Source organism: Solanum lycopersicum, chromosome 5, assembly GCF_036512215.1.
Source record: "Solanum lycopersicum chromosome 5, SLM_r2.1".
Taxonomy (NCBI): Eukaryota; Viridiplantae; Streptophyta; class Magnoliopsida; order Solanales; family Solanaceae; genus Solanum; species Solanum lycopersicum.
Window position 1 is genome coordinate 5,789,779 of NC_090804.1, and position 15,863 is coordinate 5,805,641.

The window sequence follows — 15,863 nt, forward strand, 5'->3', positions numbered from 1 at the left end:
GGCACATATTTTCATATTATAATTTATAAATATTGTGGTCTTAAGCTTTTTAATGTATATATTGTTTTTGAAAATAAATTTTCAAAGCAGTGTAGTTTAACCATATAACATTCAAAAATAAAAAAGTCTGAACACATGAAACTATGTATGTTTAGGAGAAATCTTGTAATGTCATCGCAACGTATCACTTTACAAAAATGTCATCCCAATCGTGTCAGATAGTAGTAGTTGTAATCACTATGTTACATGTCAATATCAAATATGTATACAAAATCAATAATTTCAACACCATGTAAAATACTGTTAATATGAGTTGGAAACTAAGGAACATATATCCAAAGTACTAGTCAAAAAGTGTTATACACAACCAAATTTGTCTTCAAAATTTTGCTAATTCATCATGTTGTAATGTATTGGAACTAACAGTAACGTAGTTGGATGCTACGTACTTGTTAATTCCCTCGTCGATGTTTCAGTTGGCATCAGAAAGTATCTCACACCAATGTACATTGCAATACTAATAACAGTGATAGTAACAGGAGTAGCAAAAACTAACAAGTTTTTGGTTGGCTTGTTGTCGCGTTTTTTGGAGATGGATTGAAATGAGTGAGCAGACCTCTCGGATCGATTGTTCATGAAGGAAGAATAGGAAGCAACCTCTTCTTTGGTAAGTGCTGGCTTGAGTGACTTTTTGACTGTTTGGAAGTGTCTATCAGATACAACTGTTGCAGATATGTTCTCTCTCAACGCAACTATTCCAGCTTCTCTGCATAGTCCTTCAAGCTCAGCTCCAGTAAAGAGCTCTGTGTCTTCTGCAATTTGTCTCAGATTAACATCGTTATTCAATTTCATATCTCGTGTATGAACACTGAGAACCTCAAATCGAGCTTCCAAGTCAGGAGGGGGAACATAAAGAACCTGTAAGCAGAGAAAATTGAATAAGATATGACCATTAACGAGTAAAACGATTGTTCTTTAAGAGTAGCATTTGTGTTGAGATGCTAAGTTACACTAAGCATTCACGAGTTTCTTACGAGATCAAATCTTCCTGGTCGCATTAGTGCAGCATCAATTGCGTGGGGGCGATTTGTGGCAGCCAAAACAAGAATTCCCTGACAAAGCAACGATTAGAAAAAACGGGATTTACATTCAGTACTTGAAAAACTGCAATAAATTTACTGCTTACTTTAGCCTGCTCTAAGCCATCCATTTCGGTTAGGAGGGTGGATAACAGTCTCTCTCCAACCGTACTGCTTCCACTTGAACTTCCTCCTCTGTCATTTAAGAAAAAATCGTATCAGGGTTGTGCCTAAACAATGAGAATTGAGGAAGATATACTTAAACTCGCAAGACATTGCTAAGCTAAATAAACTTACCGTTTGGTTGCAACTACATCGGCCTCATCAAAGAATATTATACTTGGTGCTGCAAGGCGAGCTCTTCGGAAAGCATTGCGTAATAAAGCTTCACCCTCACCAACATACATAGAGTACAGCTCTGCACCACTGTTCCATGATTATGAATTTCAGGGAACTGACTAATTAGGATTTGCAATTTTTAGTCAAATCGAATGCATGAAGTAATAATTAGTCAATACATTACATACTCAGTTACTGAAAACAAGCTAATAAAGATGGTTAACATAATAGTAAATACCAATGTGATGCCTTAGGCTCCAAAGGGACATAAACCCCAGCATACATTAGAGATTTAATTAGAGCGTACTAAATGACAATCTTTCAAACTAAACATGTTTTTGGTTTTCCCGAAAATGTGATACAAGTTAGAATTTAACATGTTTTAGGTTTTCCAGGAACTGTCATATAAGTTGGCAATTCTCATCAACACAGGTACCGGTAACTCTGTCCACCAAGATAGATGATGGGACAAAATCACTTAATTTGTTTGCCTCACCGAAATTAGAACCTAAGACCTCATCGTTCTCCTCCCACTTCATTGACCACTAGGCCACATCCTATTGTGCTCATTTTGATTTATCAGCGAATGCATGTTTCCTTTTTCCTAGTAGAAGCATTTATATCTAAAAACCATCATTACTTATGAAAGTTATCATTTATCAACCTCAAACAGCAGACAAAAGATTTAATTAGAATGGTCACCAGACCTCAAGGAAAAGAATGAAGCTTGGGCAGCATGAGCAGCAGCTTTAGCAAGGGTTGTTTTGGAGCACCCTGGTGGACCATGAAGAAGGATTCCACGGGAAGGTGATACTCCCAACCGTTCAAATGCTTCTGAGTGTTTTAAAGGCCATTCAACAGCTTGCTGAAGCTTTTTCTGTTTCAAGAATTTAACACCTTATTAGATTTTGTCAATATTCAGCCTGACCAAATTGTTCGTGTGAGGTCATACCTTAATGTCTTTCAACCCTCCAATATCTTCCCAAGAAACCTTCGGGATTTCAACAGTAACACCCCTCGTTATACTAGGACCAACCACCGATCTTGCATGCTTCCAATCTTCCATATTAATGCTGTAAGAGTCATCGTCCAGATTTGAGTCAGAGCACTTTCTTACTGCAGACATTGCAGCTTCCCGACACAGGGCCTCTAAATCTGCCCCAACATAACCATTACAAGATGCAGCAACTGCTCGAAGATCAACACTCGCATCCAATTGAAGCTTCTTTGTATAAAGCTGAAAAATCAAAAACCAGCATCACTAGACCAATTTCATACAGATCATACTACAGAAGGGATTGAAAAACCATAGGTGTCCACAAAGAGTACTCATTCATGTATCTCCTTAAACTGGGGCATGCTCAAAACTGTATCTTATGCAGCTCACCTTGAGAATATGCATCCGCTCTTCCTCAGTAGGTGTGGTGACTTCAATTTCAGCATCAAACCGTCCAGCCCTTCTTAAAGCTGGATCAATAGCATCCGGCCTGCACATAAAATGATAAAATGTATAGGCATCAACGTTAATTTGGAACACAAGCATAGAATTTCATGACCATCAGAAGGATATTTAGGGGTTTGGTGGCTTGCTTACATAAACTAAGCTAGCATTGTCTCTTACTTACGTTTTCTTGTAGGATAGCACAGTTAACATACATTATATATGATCATTATATTTGTGGGGCAACTGTTTAGCGAAGGCCACATTAGCAAATTGGCATAGGCCTCGTATCATGACCCTAACGCTTGCTGCAATTCTGAATAACTTCATCTTCTATTTCTCCATCTCTAGTGTTCACTTCCTTTATAGCAGATCCTTCGATTTGTTTATTGCCACTCACTTCGTTCATGAACAATTTGATACTCATTCTCAAAGCTAAATGCATCAACAATGCTCTCATCAAGGAGCTCAAAGTCCATTTTATCATGCAGACCTCCAGATGCCTCTTTGCCAGACTACATTTCTTTCCCATTCTCAAGTCCATTACTTTCTCATAAGAGTACTTCTTCAAGCACATTGTTAATGCAATGAGATTGTTCAACCTCCAACCCCTTTTTGTGTAAATGTCTTCACTGCAAATACATGGCCTACAGATTCCCGTGTGAGGGGCTGAGGGCTGCTAGGAAGCTTTAATGGATGTTTTTACTTAAAGAACAGGCTTACATGAGAGGCACAGGAAAAGGCAATCCACTACAAAAGTAAAAAAATTAATAAACCAAACAAAGCAAATGTTGCAGAACCCTTACCTATTGGTTGATGCTACCACAACAACATGTGATACTGATGTCGATGAGGATTTAATGGAATCCATCAACATAAAGAGTTGAGACGCTACACGAATTTCTTGTTCCCTTCTGCAATTCAAGCACTCAAATAACATGTTACTAAAGAATATTGGAATATATCAACTCTACCCTACCAACATCTTCTTCTATTTTTTCCGGTTTTGTAAATCATGATTGCAAGCCCATTTTCATATGGATGTGGATAAAGTGATGCAACATATACCTAGAATCTCTACGAGGACAAAGAGCATCTATTTCATCTAAAAAGATGACTGATGGCTTGCCTAATTTTGCATGAGATGATGCTTCTGAAAATGCCTCCCTCAAAATTTTCTCACTTTCACCAGCATGAGCCCTGTGAACAGAATGGGGACTGCAAACATCCAAAGCCAGAAAGAACAATAAGGCAAAGAAACATACAGAATGCAAGATTCTCCTTGAAGTTCAATGACTTCATTTTTCTCTTAATGTATGCAAAAGTGTGGAGTCACCTCACAATATAACTAGCATCAAAAGCTAAACTCTTTCAGAGCACAGACATTTTTCAGTTATTTAAATATTATCAAGGACCATAACGATCACAGACTGCTCAGTGATTCAATCGACAGATCTGAACGAATTAAATAAATTTCTTCCAAGCATACTTATAACGAACTTCTAGTATTTTTTTGTTGTAAATACGGGTCCTCAGATGAACTAAATTGGGATGTATGGTTGGTAGAACTCATATCGACTACCCCAGCTTGCTTGGCTGGAGGCGTCGTTGTTGTTATCGGCCAAGCATACATAATAACGAAACGAAAACATCGAACAAATAAATACAAATCATTACTTTTATTGTACATAAGCAACAAAAACAGAACATATTTAAAAGTTCAGAGAAAATAAAGTTGAGTGAGAATCACACACACCTTATTACAATCAAATGGGCACCACATTCTTGAACAACTGCTCGAACTAAGCTTGTCTACAATTTTAAAAAACTACAAAAGTTAAACCAAACAGCTATTTTTTCTGAACAGGAAAATCAAACAACTATCTTGAACCCAAAAATCGAGAGGTATGATTTTGACACAAATCCAAATGTCAATTGTAAAATTGATAACACAGGATATGGCTCAAACAAAAATGTCAATTTTGAGATTCAAAGACATGATTGTGGCTCAAATACAAATGTAAATTTTGAAATTCAAAGACATTATTGTTGGCTCAAACTCAAATGTCAATTCCAAAATTCAGACGTAATTTTCGGCTCAAACCCAAATGTCAATTTCCAATTTCAACAATCATGGTTTTGTCTCAAAACCGAAAAGTCAATTTCAAATTTTAAAAAAAGACATCAAGAATATACATATACTGTACCTTTCCAGTTCCAGGAGGTCCATATAGCAACAACCCACGTGGCCACTACAGAAAAAATAAGCAAAGCAACTAGAGTTGTCAATGAAAGATGATAAGCTATATATCAAAGCTACACTATCTGGAAAAACTTTTAGTACCTTTAGGCCAAGTTTTCGAGATTCAGCAGAGTAAAGAAGAGGATAGGTGATGAGTTCTCTGAGAACTCGAAGAGCTTCAGCATTACCGGCTATAGCTTCTTCTGCTTTCCACTCACCAGCACAGCTGCTACTCCCACTGCTACTTTCCATCTCTCAGAGTATGCTGGAGAGGAGGCAGGGACCAATACTTTCCAGCTGTGTGGTTGGTGGGGGTTTACACTTTTGCCTTTACCCCTTTTTGGATAACCCCAAAATTCTCAACTTTGGAGCTTCATCCAAAATAGCTCCTAATATATAAAGAAAAAACTATTAATGTTGTAAGTTCTCAAAAGTGGATGCATATTTAGTTTAGTATAGTTAATAGAACATCAAAATGAGTCTACAACTTGAGAAATAAACTGCCCCCAACAGAAGCCATTATTCAACAAGCAGAAAGATTCAAGAAAGTACCCAACATATAATTAGTGGTAGCAAATTTTAAAAAAAAAACACCAAAAGATTACATCTTTGAACATTCCAGAAAATACCCAACATATAACTAGTGGTAACAAGAATAGGGTTCTGAATAAAAAGTTCTAACCTTGTGAAGAAAATCACTCTGTCAGCAATGGCCGCTTTAGTCGTTGAGTGTTCTATTTTAGTTTTCTGAAAAAGGGTTTTAGCCTAAGTAGAAAAAAATTAAACTTTAAGGGCAATTTTGTCCTTTTAAAAATATTTTGATATTTCATAAACCTTTCTTCCTACTTGGTCTTAAAAGTTCTGTTTGTAGGGTTTAAGGAAGCTGCAGGACAAAGAAAGATGTGTGGCATAGCAGTGATTGTGTCTGGAATTAAGATAATTTTATCATCTTTAGACCCAAATTTTATCTCTCCAATACCTTTATTGGAACAAAAGGTAATAGTATATAACTCTCTTTACTGAAATAACCATTGATTCAAGAATAGCTAAACTGCAGCCTTATTAGGGCCTTTATTTACTTCTGATTTCATATTTGCTACTCTTTTTTGTATCTTTAGATGAAACCCTTTTGCTGCTACATCTAAAATAAGTTTAAAAAACAGCATAAAACTGCCTGGAACTGAAAAGGGGAATTGGAGAAAGGTAGCTTTTAATTAAAGAATTAGATGAAAGGAGCTATCTTTGCATCTTAATGAGGAAAGATTGATGTGAAGCTTCTAAAGTTGTTGTCTTTTTTCATGTATAGTTATATGAACCCCATATGCTACAACATATAAATTATGTAGAAGAGGAACAACTAAAAGAAGCTATTTGTTTAGCTTTATGATGAATGAGGTTTCTGTCGTTATGTTTCTTTAAAATTTGTTTGATTGATCTGCCCAATTTTCATACAACCTGTGAATGAAGTAAAAGCAGCATAAGAGCTTCCTGCAATTGAGAAAGGGAAATTTTAGAAAGATAGCTTTGATGAAAGGATTAAAAGAAATACCTTTGCACCTTAATGAGGAAACATTTATGTGAAGTTTCTAAAGTTGCTATCTTTCATCTCTCAACTTCTGAGTCGTTAGATGTACCCCTCTTGCTACAATGTCTAGATTAAGTAGATGAAGCAAAAACAGCATAAAAACTTCCCGCAACTGAAAGGGAAATCTTAAAAAGACACCTTAGGTAAAGAATTAAAAGAAAAGAACGATCTTTGTACCTTAATGAGGAAATGTTGATGTGAAGTTCTAAAGTTGTAACCTCATCACTCGTTTCTGAATCGTTAGATGTTCTAAAGATGTAACCTCATCACTCGTTTCTGAACCGTTAGATGTACTCTTTTTGCTACAACGTCTATATTAAGTAGAAGATAAACAATTAAAAGGACTTGTCTCTTAGCTTTATGATGAATGATTTTGAAGTTCCTGTTATTGTTTTCCTTTATAATCTTTTTGATAGAGCTGCTCTTTTTTGTACGTCTCAAATGAAGAAAAAAACAGCTTAAAAACGGCTGCAACTGAAAAGAGTAACTTAAAAAAGCTAGCTTTGATAAAGAATCAAAAGAAAAGAGCTATCTTGCTCCTTAATGAGGAAGATTGATGTGAAGTTTCTAAAGTTATCTTTTTAATTTTTGAGTGATCTTTAGAGGCTGACAACGTTTTATATTGTCATTAGACTTTATTTTCAGTGGATGACATAAAAGGGGTGTTAAGAAGAAGGGGTCCAGATAGTTTGGGATGCAAGAAAGTTTTACTTCGTGCCAGGGTTTCATCTTTACCAGGTGGGGAGCAAGATGTTGTTGCCTTTGTGGAGGATGAAGATGCGAGTGAAGGAGAGAATTTTCATACGGGCGGTGGCGCTGCTAAAGAATTCATTAGAGAATTGCAATTTCTTGGTGCTACATTGCAGCTTAGAGGCATAAATCCTATTGTTCAACCATTGGTGGACATGTCAGGGAACATCCTTGTTTATAATGGTAATACAACTCTCTTCGATTTCTTGCTTCTTGACTTTCTTATGTTTGATATATTTTGTTTTCAACTTAATTGATGTTTTAATTTTGGAGAGTCAAACAATGTACACAATTATGAAGTTCTTGTTTCGCTTTACTTTCAAGTGATTGGACAAATGAAGATTTTACAATTTTAGTTTTCTTGTTTGCTCAAACAATTCAGTTTTTTTTCCTCAAACAAGTTGCTTGCTTCAGCATTTTTTCTGTCTTATATATTTTTCATTTCTGTTGAAGTTAGTCAAATCTTTTTTCTAAACTAATGAAAATATTGAAACTTAATTTATTTATTTTCTAATCAAAACTAATTACTACTGTCCTACTTTTACCCCATTTTCTAGGAGTCTTTCATTGACTGTTGTTTGTTTCCTGTAATTATTGTTTAGGTGAAATATTTGGAGGCATCCAGATGAGTAGCGATAACAATGACACTGAAATTTTTATGCAACATCTAGGACTATGTTGTTCTCATGTTTCCTCTCCGCATAATAAAACTCATACTTCTGGGGATAAGCAAAGTACTGTTCCAGAACTTCTTTCCAGTATCAAGGGGCCTTGGGCTTTGATTTATTGGCAGGTAACTTTTGGTGGTAAGTTTCTATTGGTTTATTTCAGCAGGAAAGGATGTATTATTTTGAAACAAAGGCTTGTCTAACGTTCCACTACTCTTTGCTATAGAGTAGTTCAAGAATATTATGGTTTGGTCGAGATGCATTTGGAAGGCGAAGCCTTCTTGTTCACTGGCCAACAAAGGAGGACCCTCGGTTTCTGCTGTCTTCTGTATCACCACATGCCTCTGTAAATGAAAGTTCTGGTAACAATTATTAACATCTTACTCACTTACTGATTTCTTTTAACACAATTAAGATTTCTTGGAGAAGCTTCAACTTATTTTAAATCAAATCAGTTGCCATTTATCTTTTATGGGAACAACTCTATTAAATTATCAATAGTGATGATTGAGCATGTACACCCAAGAACATATAACAATCCAAAATATTGTGTGGAGCTAAGCATTTTGGTGATTTGGCCATCCTCTCTTTGTGAAGTTTGGTGCTTCATAAAATCATTACTGAAAAGCTGTCTATTAGTTAGATAAAATATTTGATGTTGGAAGAAAGTTGATATTACTTGTTTGTTCATTGTTCGATATTTTAAAATTTAGAAACATTAATGTTATAATTATTTGACATTGTTACCTACCAACATGAAAGAGAAAAAAAAAACAAGCAAAACATGGCAGCAGTTGGTAGTATAGTCTATAGCTCCTTTATTCTTAACGAGTGGGACACTATGATCTTGTAGAATTTGCAGATGGAGAGGGAATATCCAAAACAGACTTCTGGGAAGAACTTCCATGCGGTGTGTACAGTTTGTCTATTGGTGATTTAGGAACAGATGACTATTTAATTGGTGAAGTTTTGAAGCATGACTGGACAGATCCAAAGCTGAAGGAGTTAATCACTTGGGAGAGAACTTCTATCCAACCAAAACCAGAGGACTTGCACGTTTCTCACCAAAAGGTTTATAGCAAGAAAGAGGACTCGCCTTTAACTCCTTCCATTCTGATGGAATCTAAGTTAGGTGACCATATCACTTAGTTCTGCTGTTAATACCATTCATTACATGTTTGGTGGATGTAGTAATTGTGATTAAACATGCTGTCAGAGTCTAACTTGAGTGCAATCTTCTTCCAATTATTACAGCTTCTACAGACTGCCTACTTACATCGCTACCACATAGGGTAATGATTGCTTTACAAGAGTCAATAATGCGACGCACTGCATTAAATACAATCTATCTGGTCAGAAACTGATAACTTTTGTTTTCTGTTTTCACCCAATGTTTAGAACTAACATTTGACTCCTGTGGATACATGTATTGATTTAAGAAGCCCTTCAATGGAACAGGAAGAGCATAAGCTGTTGTATTAGCTTTCTGAATTGACATAATTCTTGGCTATTGTGTAGGCCACTTCAGTTGACTACACAAATAAATGCAATGCTCCAGTTGCCGTGCTCTTTTCTGGTGGATTAGACTCTATGATACTAGCAGCATTACTAGATAAGTGCATGGATGCCAAATGTGAGTGTCTCTGATGTCCATCTTGCTTGAGTTAAGAATAGAACATTTTTCAAGTTCCTTTCCTTTTGGTTTTACCTGTGGAAAATTTAATCTAGTCATGGTCTATTCTGGTGGTTTACTTGTAGATGAAATTGATCTGCTAAATGTAAGCTTTGACGGTCCATTTGCTCCTGATAGAATCTCTGCTAGAGCAGGTCTAAAGGAACTACAAAAAGTTGCCCCATCAAGAAGGTATTCATTCCCTTCTTGCTTTCACTTGTACCATTAGCAACTGGATATCTTAGTGAGAAATCAGCAAGATGACACACTTGTGTCTAAAAATGCATGTTGATAATGCCGGTTTGATGAATCAAGCAAATTATGAGTCCGAATTTAAATGAAATCATAGCTCTATGGACATTGAAGAATTTTGGCAATTTAAAAAATGGTCCTACTCAATGTAACTTCTTTAGATACGATTATATTAGGTTGCTCATGTGACAGCAAATGCAATTTGGTTTTGAACCTCTACCATTTTGTTTCTCTCCATCTTCTGTTCTTTCTTTTTGAGTTTTGTTCATCATAAAACTGAGTTGCAGATGGAAACTTGTAGAGATTGATGCTGATCTGCTTAAGCTGACCTCTGAAACGAAGCATGTCATGTCACTAATAAATCCTGCAAGGACCTACATGGTATTTTCAAATCAATACCTATATGAATATGTCTCTGTTACTTTGTCATTTTGAACCACAATCAAATTGCTCAATTATTTCTTCCTTGCTTCAGGATCTGAATATTGGTATTGCTCTGTGGTTGGCTGCTAGCGGTGACGGTTGTTTGCAAGATGAAACAGGCAACGATGATACCTGTGTCAGTGTCAAGTACAAATCTGCAGCTCGGATTCTCCTAGTTGGTGCTGGTGCAGATGAACAATGTGCTGGATATGGTCGGCATAGGACAAAATATAGAAATGGAAGGTGAAGTCCTCCTGAACATCTTTTCTTTACTTAATGCATTCCTGTTGACTCATTTTATGATATCCATTACGTCCCAGTTATGCGTAGGTTTGCCATCCTCAAAAGTACTTGGGGCAACTAGCACTGGGGTGCATTCACCTCTTGTTTATATAATGTTGCTACATACCACTTCAAAGAAGTTGCTTTAGTAGTTCCAAAAGCTTAAAGTGGTAATTGCTTATGTTCTAATTCATTTGGTGCTGTATGCCTGTATCAGCTGGTTAGCTCTGAATGATGAAATGAAACTAGACATGCAGCGGATTTGGAAGAGAAACCTTGGGAGAGATGATCGGTGTATTGCCGACAATGGCAAGGAGGTACTTGAATTAGCCTTAAACGGGGTCTTTCTTATATTATAGTTACAGTCTAAACGTATTTTCTGTTTGTCGCAGGCCAGGTTCCCTTTCTTGGATGAGGATGTCATTAGGATTTTGCTAGATATTCCGTTGTGGGAGATCGCTGACCTTAATCAACCAATTGGTATTGGTGACAAGAAAATCTTGCGAGAGGTTAATTTCACCTTTGAACTTAATCTTAGACTGGATTTCGAAATTACATCAACAATGATGTCGTGATCCTTTGTTTGTATCTGTACTTGCCCTCTAATTGTATCTGTGCACTCTGCAGAAGAAGTATATTATATCAGGACGATTCGCTCTTCCCCTTTCTACAATCTTTCACTTAAAATCTTTTTCTCTAGCAGGTTGCACATTTACTTGGTTTGTCTGAAGCAGCTTCACTTCCGAAAAGAGCAATTCAGGTATATATGCTCTTTATCTTTCGTTGAGGTCAATATTCTCCGATTCGTGTATGGTTCACAAAACGCCATCTTAATTGAGAAGTTCGGTTAGATTTGTAGGTACCAGCTGTTGCTTGTTACAGTACTATTGCTCAAATTTTTAACATTGACACGTTTACTCAACTACGTTTAAACTTTATCTTTCAGTTTGGTTCAAGAATTGCAAGAGAATCAAATCGGAAAAATTTTGGAAGCAACCGTGCAGCCAATCAAGCATCTGCTGGAAGTGTAACGATACACAGAAATAACTCATAATCCACATATATGTAAACTCCATTCAGGAATCAAGACCACAAGCAAAGCAAGCGTGGAAAGATAAAAAGGCTCTATGATGATTTGTCCCGCGTATTATTTTGATGGACGATTTTTGTGAGTCCATGATCGAGATACTATTGTCTGTCTTCATGTTCGATACAGTGAATACTTGTCTTGATCTCTTGGTTGAACGATACTCGCGTTTTTTTGGGAGAAAATGAAGTGGGATTGTTAGTCAATGTTGCTTCTACTAGGTTGTGTTCTTTGTCTTTCAATTTGTCTATAGGTTCCCTTTATCTGCAGCTGATTGAAAAAATAAAGCACACAACATGGTTGGTGCTTTTCTGATACACTGGTAACTCACCCATTATGACTGATTTTGGATATTACTACATGTTGTAATCCTACGAATAGGGTCTGGAGAGGGTAGAGTATGTTGACTTTAGGGATCTTGTGTGATGTAGAGAGATTGTTTCTAATACAGACTCGGTAACTGACTTAAGAAATGCAAGAAGAAGGGTGAGGTGTATTAAGATCTTAGTCCTACCTTGTGCGTGGTAGAGAGGTGTTTCGGATAGTGATCTTTTGCAATAGACGGCAGATATTGAAAGATTGAAAAAAAAAAACAGCAAAGGAAAAAGAAAGGTATGCAGACCTTACTCCTATTTAAAAGGTGTTTTCGATAGAAACTAATTGGTTATCGATTTTGGATATTAGAAGAAAATATAGATGAGGTAGACCTTAGTCCTACCTTGTGTGAGATCGAGGAGGTGTTTTTGATAGAAACTCGATTATCAATTTGGATATTAAAAGAACAAATTGAGGAGGTCTACCTTGTGTGAGATCGAGGAGGTGTTTTCGATAAAAACTCGATCAACAATTTGAATATCAAAAGAAACAATAGAGGAGGTAGACCTTACTCCAACCTTTTGTGTGCGATCGAGAGGAGGTGTTTTCGATAGAAATTCGGTTATCGATTCCAGATATTATAAAAAAATACCTTGTGCGAGATCGAGTATGTGTTTCCGATAGAAACTCGATTATCAATTTATATATCAAATGAAAAAATAGAGGACGTAGACCTTACTCCAACCTTGTGTGTGATCGAGGAGGAGGTATTTTTGATAGAAATTCGATTATCGATTCCGGGTATTTTTAAAAAATAAGGTTGTTAAAAAACGCTAGAAGGAGGGCTTGAACCTCCGACCTTGTGGTTAACAGCCACACGCTCTAACCAACTGAGCTATTCCAGCTTGTTGTTCAATTATCAGCCAAAATTTAATTATATCAAACAACATGTAAAAAGTGAATATAATAATTATAACCTAACAACAATAAATTGAATTATATAATTTTTTTAAAAAAAAAAAAAATCAAAATCAAAATTGAGTTTCATCCAAATTTCACCAAAGTGAAAAATCATTTTTGAATAATATTACTTATGGTCACCCAAACGCATCATTAATCACATTTAAAACTCAAAATAATTAATGTCAAAGCTTCTTAGAATTAATGGAAAACTTAAGGACTACATTTATAATCAACATAAAAATTTATTTCAAAAGTCTTAAGTTGTATACCAACAAATTTGATTTTTAAATTAGTCTTCAAAACAGTCAACAAATATAGTAATTGAAGCTTTTATTTCAAATACAAAATTACATTTATTATTGTCAAAATGCTCCTATGCATTTAAACAAATAATTAATCATAGTTTTATTTTTCCTTTTAATTTGATGTGTTTTTATTTGATTGGATTTTACTTTAGTAAAAATAAATTAATTAAGTTTTAGGATTTTTAAACTAAAATTATAATTAATATACCAAAAATACATAAACTTTTTAATCTTAATATATGATGTTAGAATATTACAATTTAAGTGATACTATATTAAAATTTAAGTTATGCTTTCTTTTAGAATAGATCATAATTAAAATGATAACCTTTTTTTTAAATTGAAAAAAGTATTTTTCAAAAAATATTTTCCAGATACACCCTTATTCTTTTTTCTCTTTTCCCCCTTTGTCATTTTTTTCTTTTATATAATGTAGCAAAAACTAAATATCATTTTATGATACATTTTTACTTGATTTGTGTAGATTCAATTGAAGAAAATCGTCTTTTATATAATGTAGCAAAAACTCAATATCTAATTAAGATTTTATGTGTCAAAGTGAAAAATATAAATCATTAAATATATTCTATATTTGGTTAAAAAAATAATATAAAGAAGATGTTTACACATGAATTAATTGATATTTGAAAAAATAGTATATATTTGAAGTTAAGTTGAAGAAGAGTAATATCTATAGGTTGAAGTTGCATTCGGATATTAAAACATATTAAAATTTTGATATAAAAATTAAAAAAAATTAAAAGTAGTATTTAGAGTTAAAATTATAAAAAAAAAAAAAAGAGTCGTATTTGTGTCTATACATAATTTTTTTTAAAAGAAAATATAGTTGAAATTTTGTGAGTAAATATTTGAAAAAGATACAATATTACAAATTTTTATTTTTAAAAAGTTACTCACGAAACTTTAATTATGTTTTGTTATGTCCTAATACAAGTATGATTTTAAAATACCTTTTCTCAATTTTATGTCCAAATACAACTTATTTTAATCTTTTTCAATTTAACTTCAAAATGCGTACTTTTTCTAAATATCAACTAATTTATGTCCGAAAGCCTACTTTATATTATTTCAATATTTTTTTATAATATATATGTAAGAAATATTTAATGATTTACGAGTTTTACTTTTGATATATAAAATCTTAGTTGAAATAGGAGATATCTTCTCAGTATTTACCTCTTAATATTTTTTTGGGATCTCTTCGTCAATCTGTTACTATAAATTCATCACATATTATTCATTTTATTTATTTTTTTGTAATTTTAACACATTTTCTACATAGGTATTTACAAATTATATATTTCTCTTTTGCCTCTTTATTTATTTATTCTCTTGTATGAAACTTTTGATGTTTTGTTGTGTGATTTTCCAATGATCTTTTTTTTTAATGATTTCTCAAAATCTCGTATTTTTTATTTCTTGAATGTTTGATATATATTGATTATCTTTTAGGTTTTATAATTATGAATTATTAATTTTGTAGCGTAGTTGCGTTTTTTTTGTCAATTCTTGAATTTGTAACTTTTTTTAATTTTTTTTAGATTTGATGCTTTTAAAATTTTAATCAAGTTCTATGATGCTACATTTTATTAAAAGGCCTCAATTTGTGTTCATTTTGAAGTTTCTCCAATGGTTTTATTGGATGTGATTTTTACCAATTTGATAGGGCTATGGAGTTTTGTTAACGTACATTATTATTGTGACCTTGTATTTTTTTAGCCCAATTTACGATATATTTGTTGAAATTGTAAAATTAACGATATTTGAATTGAATTTTTTTTTATGTTTAACATAAATTTTATTTGAAAAATATTAAAGTTTAACGAATGGATATATTATTTCACTTGAAATACGATTCGATTTTCTCTAAAAACAATTTCCATTTAAATAAAATGGACCAAGTTTGTAAATAAGTATAATTTTTAAAATAATATTTCTTTTAGTTTGGTTTTTACCCCATCCTATTCGCACATTACACAAGAGAGATGAGACCAAATAAATTAGTACGTCAACAGAACATGATGTTAATATTATTATTTGTTAATTAAATTCATAAATAAAATTATTTTTATAAAATATTTATTAAATTTTTTTTAAGTAAAGTATAATATTTTAAATAAAATATTAATATAATTGTATTGAGTTTAGATTTTCTTTAATTTTAATATTATATTATATTTTTAATTAATTTTTATTGGCCCACGATCAGCCCATTCGATATTTCTCAAGCCTAACAAATCAGCAGATTTATTCATGTCATGCTAAAAAATAATTTTCTTAAATGAGCTCCAAAAATTTTAGCACAATTCTATTGAATCCCAAGTTAGGCCAAACCAATCCAACTGGCCTAACCTGGGATTTAATGGGGTAGGGCTAAGATTTTTGGAGCCCATTTAAGAAAAAAATTTAGTTCGGTCTGAATAAGTGATTTGTTGAGCT

The 15,863-nt window shown here is 33.7% G+C and overlaps 2 protein-coding genes and 1 non-coding gene across 5 annotated transcripts; 1 reads left to right on the forward strand and 2 right to left on the reverse strand.

The window, feature by feature from the left end:
• Positions 1-242: 242 nt before the first annotated feature.
• Positions 243-6,039, reverse strand: LOC101266417 (cell division control protein 48 homolog B). The gene is made up of 13 exons (XM_004238996.5): positions 5,784-6,039; positions 5,204-5,490; positions 5,067-5,111; positions 4,616-4,671; positions 3,928-4,077; positions 3,666-3,773; positions 2,806-2,905; positions 2,371-2,655; positions 2,126-2,295; positions 1,377-1,505; positions 1,187-1,274; positions 1,035-1,112; positions 243-918 (listed from the first exon to the last, which is right to left on the reverse strand). Exons 2-13 carry the CDS (start codon positions 5,351-5,353, stop codon positions 442-444), a joined length of 1,836 nt encoding a protein of 611 aa, XP_004239044.1. The 5' UTR covers positions 5,354-5,490; positions 5,784-6,039; the 3' UTR covers positions 243-441.
• On the forward strand, positions 5,973-12,026 carry LOC101266122 (uncharacterized). Of its 3 annotated transcripts, none has more exons than XM_004238995.4 (14): positions 5,973-6,097; positions 7,319-7,619; positions 8,039-8,229; positions 8,331-8,466; positions 8,958-9,236; positions 9,359-9,456; positions 9,623-9,737; positions 9,863-9,968; positions 10,316-10,409; positions 10,504-10,694; positions 10,951-11,050; positions 11,126-11,242; positions 11,437-11,493; positions 11,680-12,026. In XM_004238995.4, the coding sequence occupies exons 1-14, from the start codon at positions 6,002-6,004 to the stop codon at positions 11,785-11,787; spliced, it is 1,989 nt and encodes a 662-aa protein (XP_004239043.2). In that variant the 5' UTR covers positions 5,973-6,001; the 3' UTR covers positions 11,788-12,026. The 3 variants fall into 3 exon arrangements, with proteins under 3 accessions (XP_004239043.2, XP_010320855.2, XP_010320854.2); XM_010322553.3 differs by having other exon boundaries at positions 9,359-9,396; XM_010322552.3 differs by having other exon boundaries at positions 8,967-9,236.
• Positions 12,027-12,966: 940 nt separating this feature from the next.
• Positions 12,967-13,040, reverse strand: TRNAN-GUU (transfer RNA asparagine (anticodon GUU)). Its single transcript has one exon. It is a non-coding gene; the product is annotated as a tRNA-Asn (tRNA).
• Between the last annotated feature and the right edge of the window lie 2,823 nt (positions 13,041-15,863).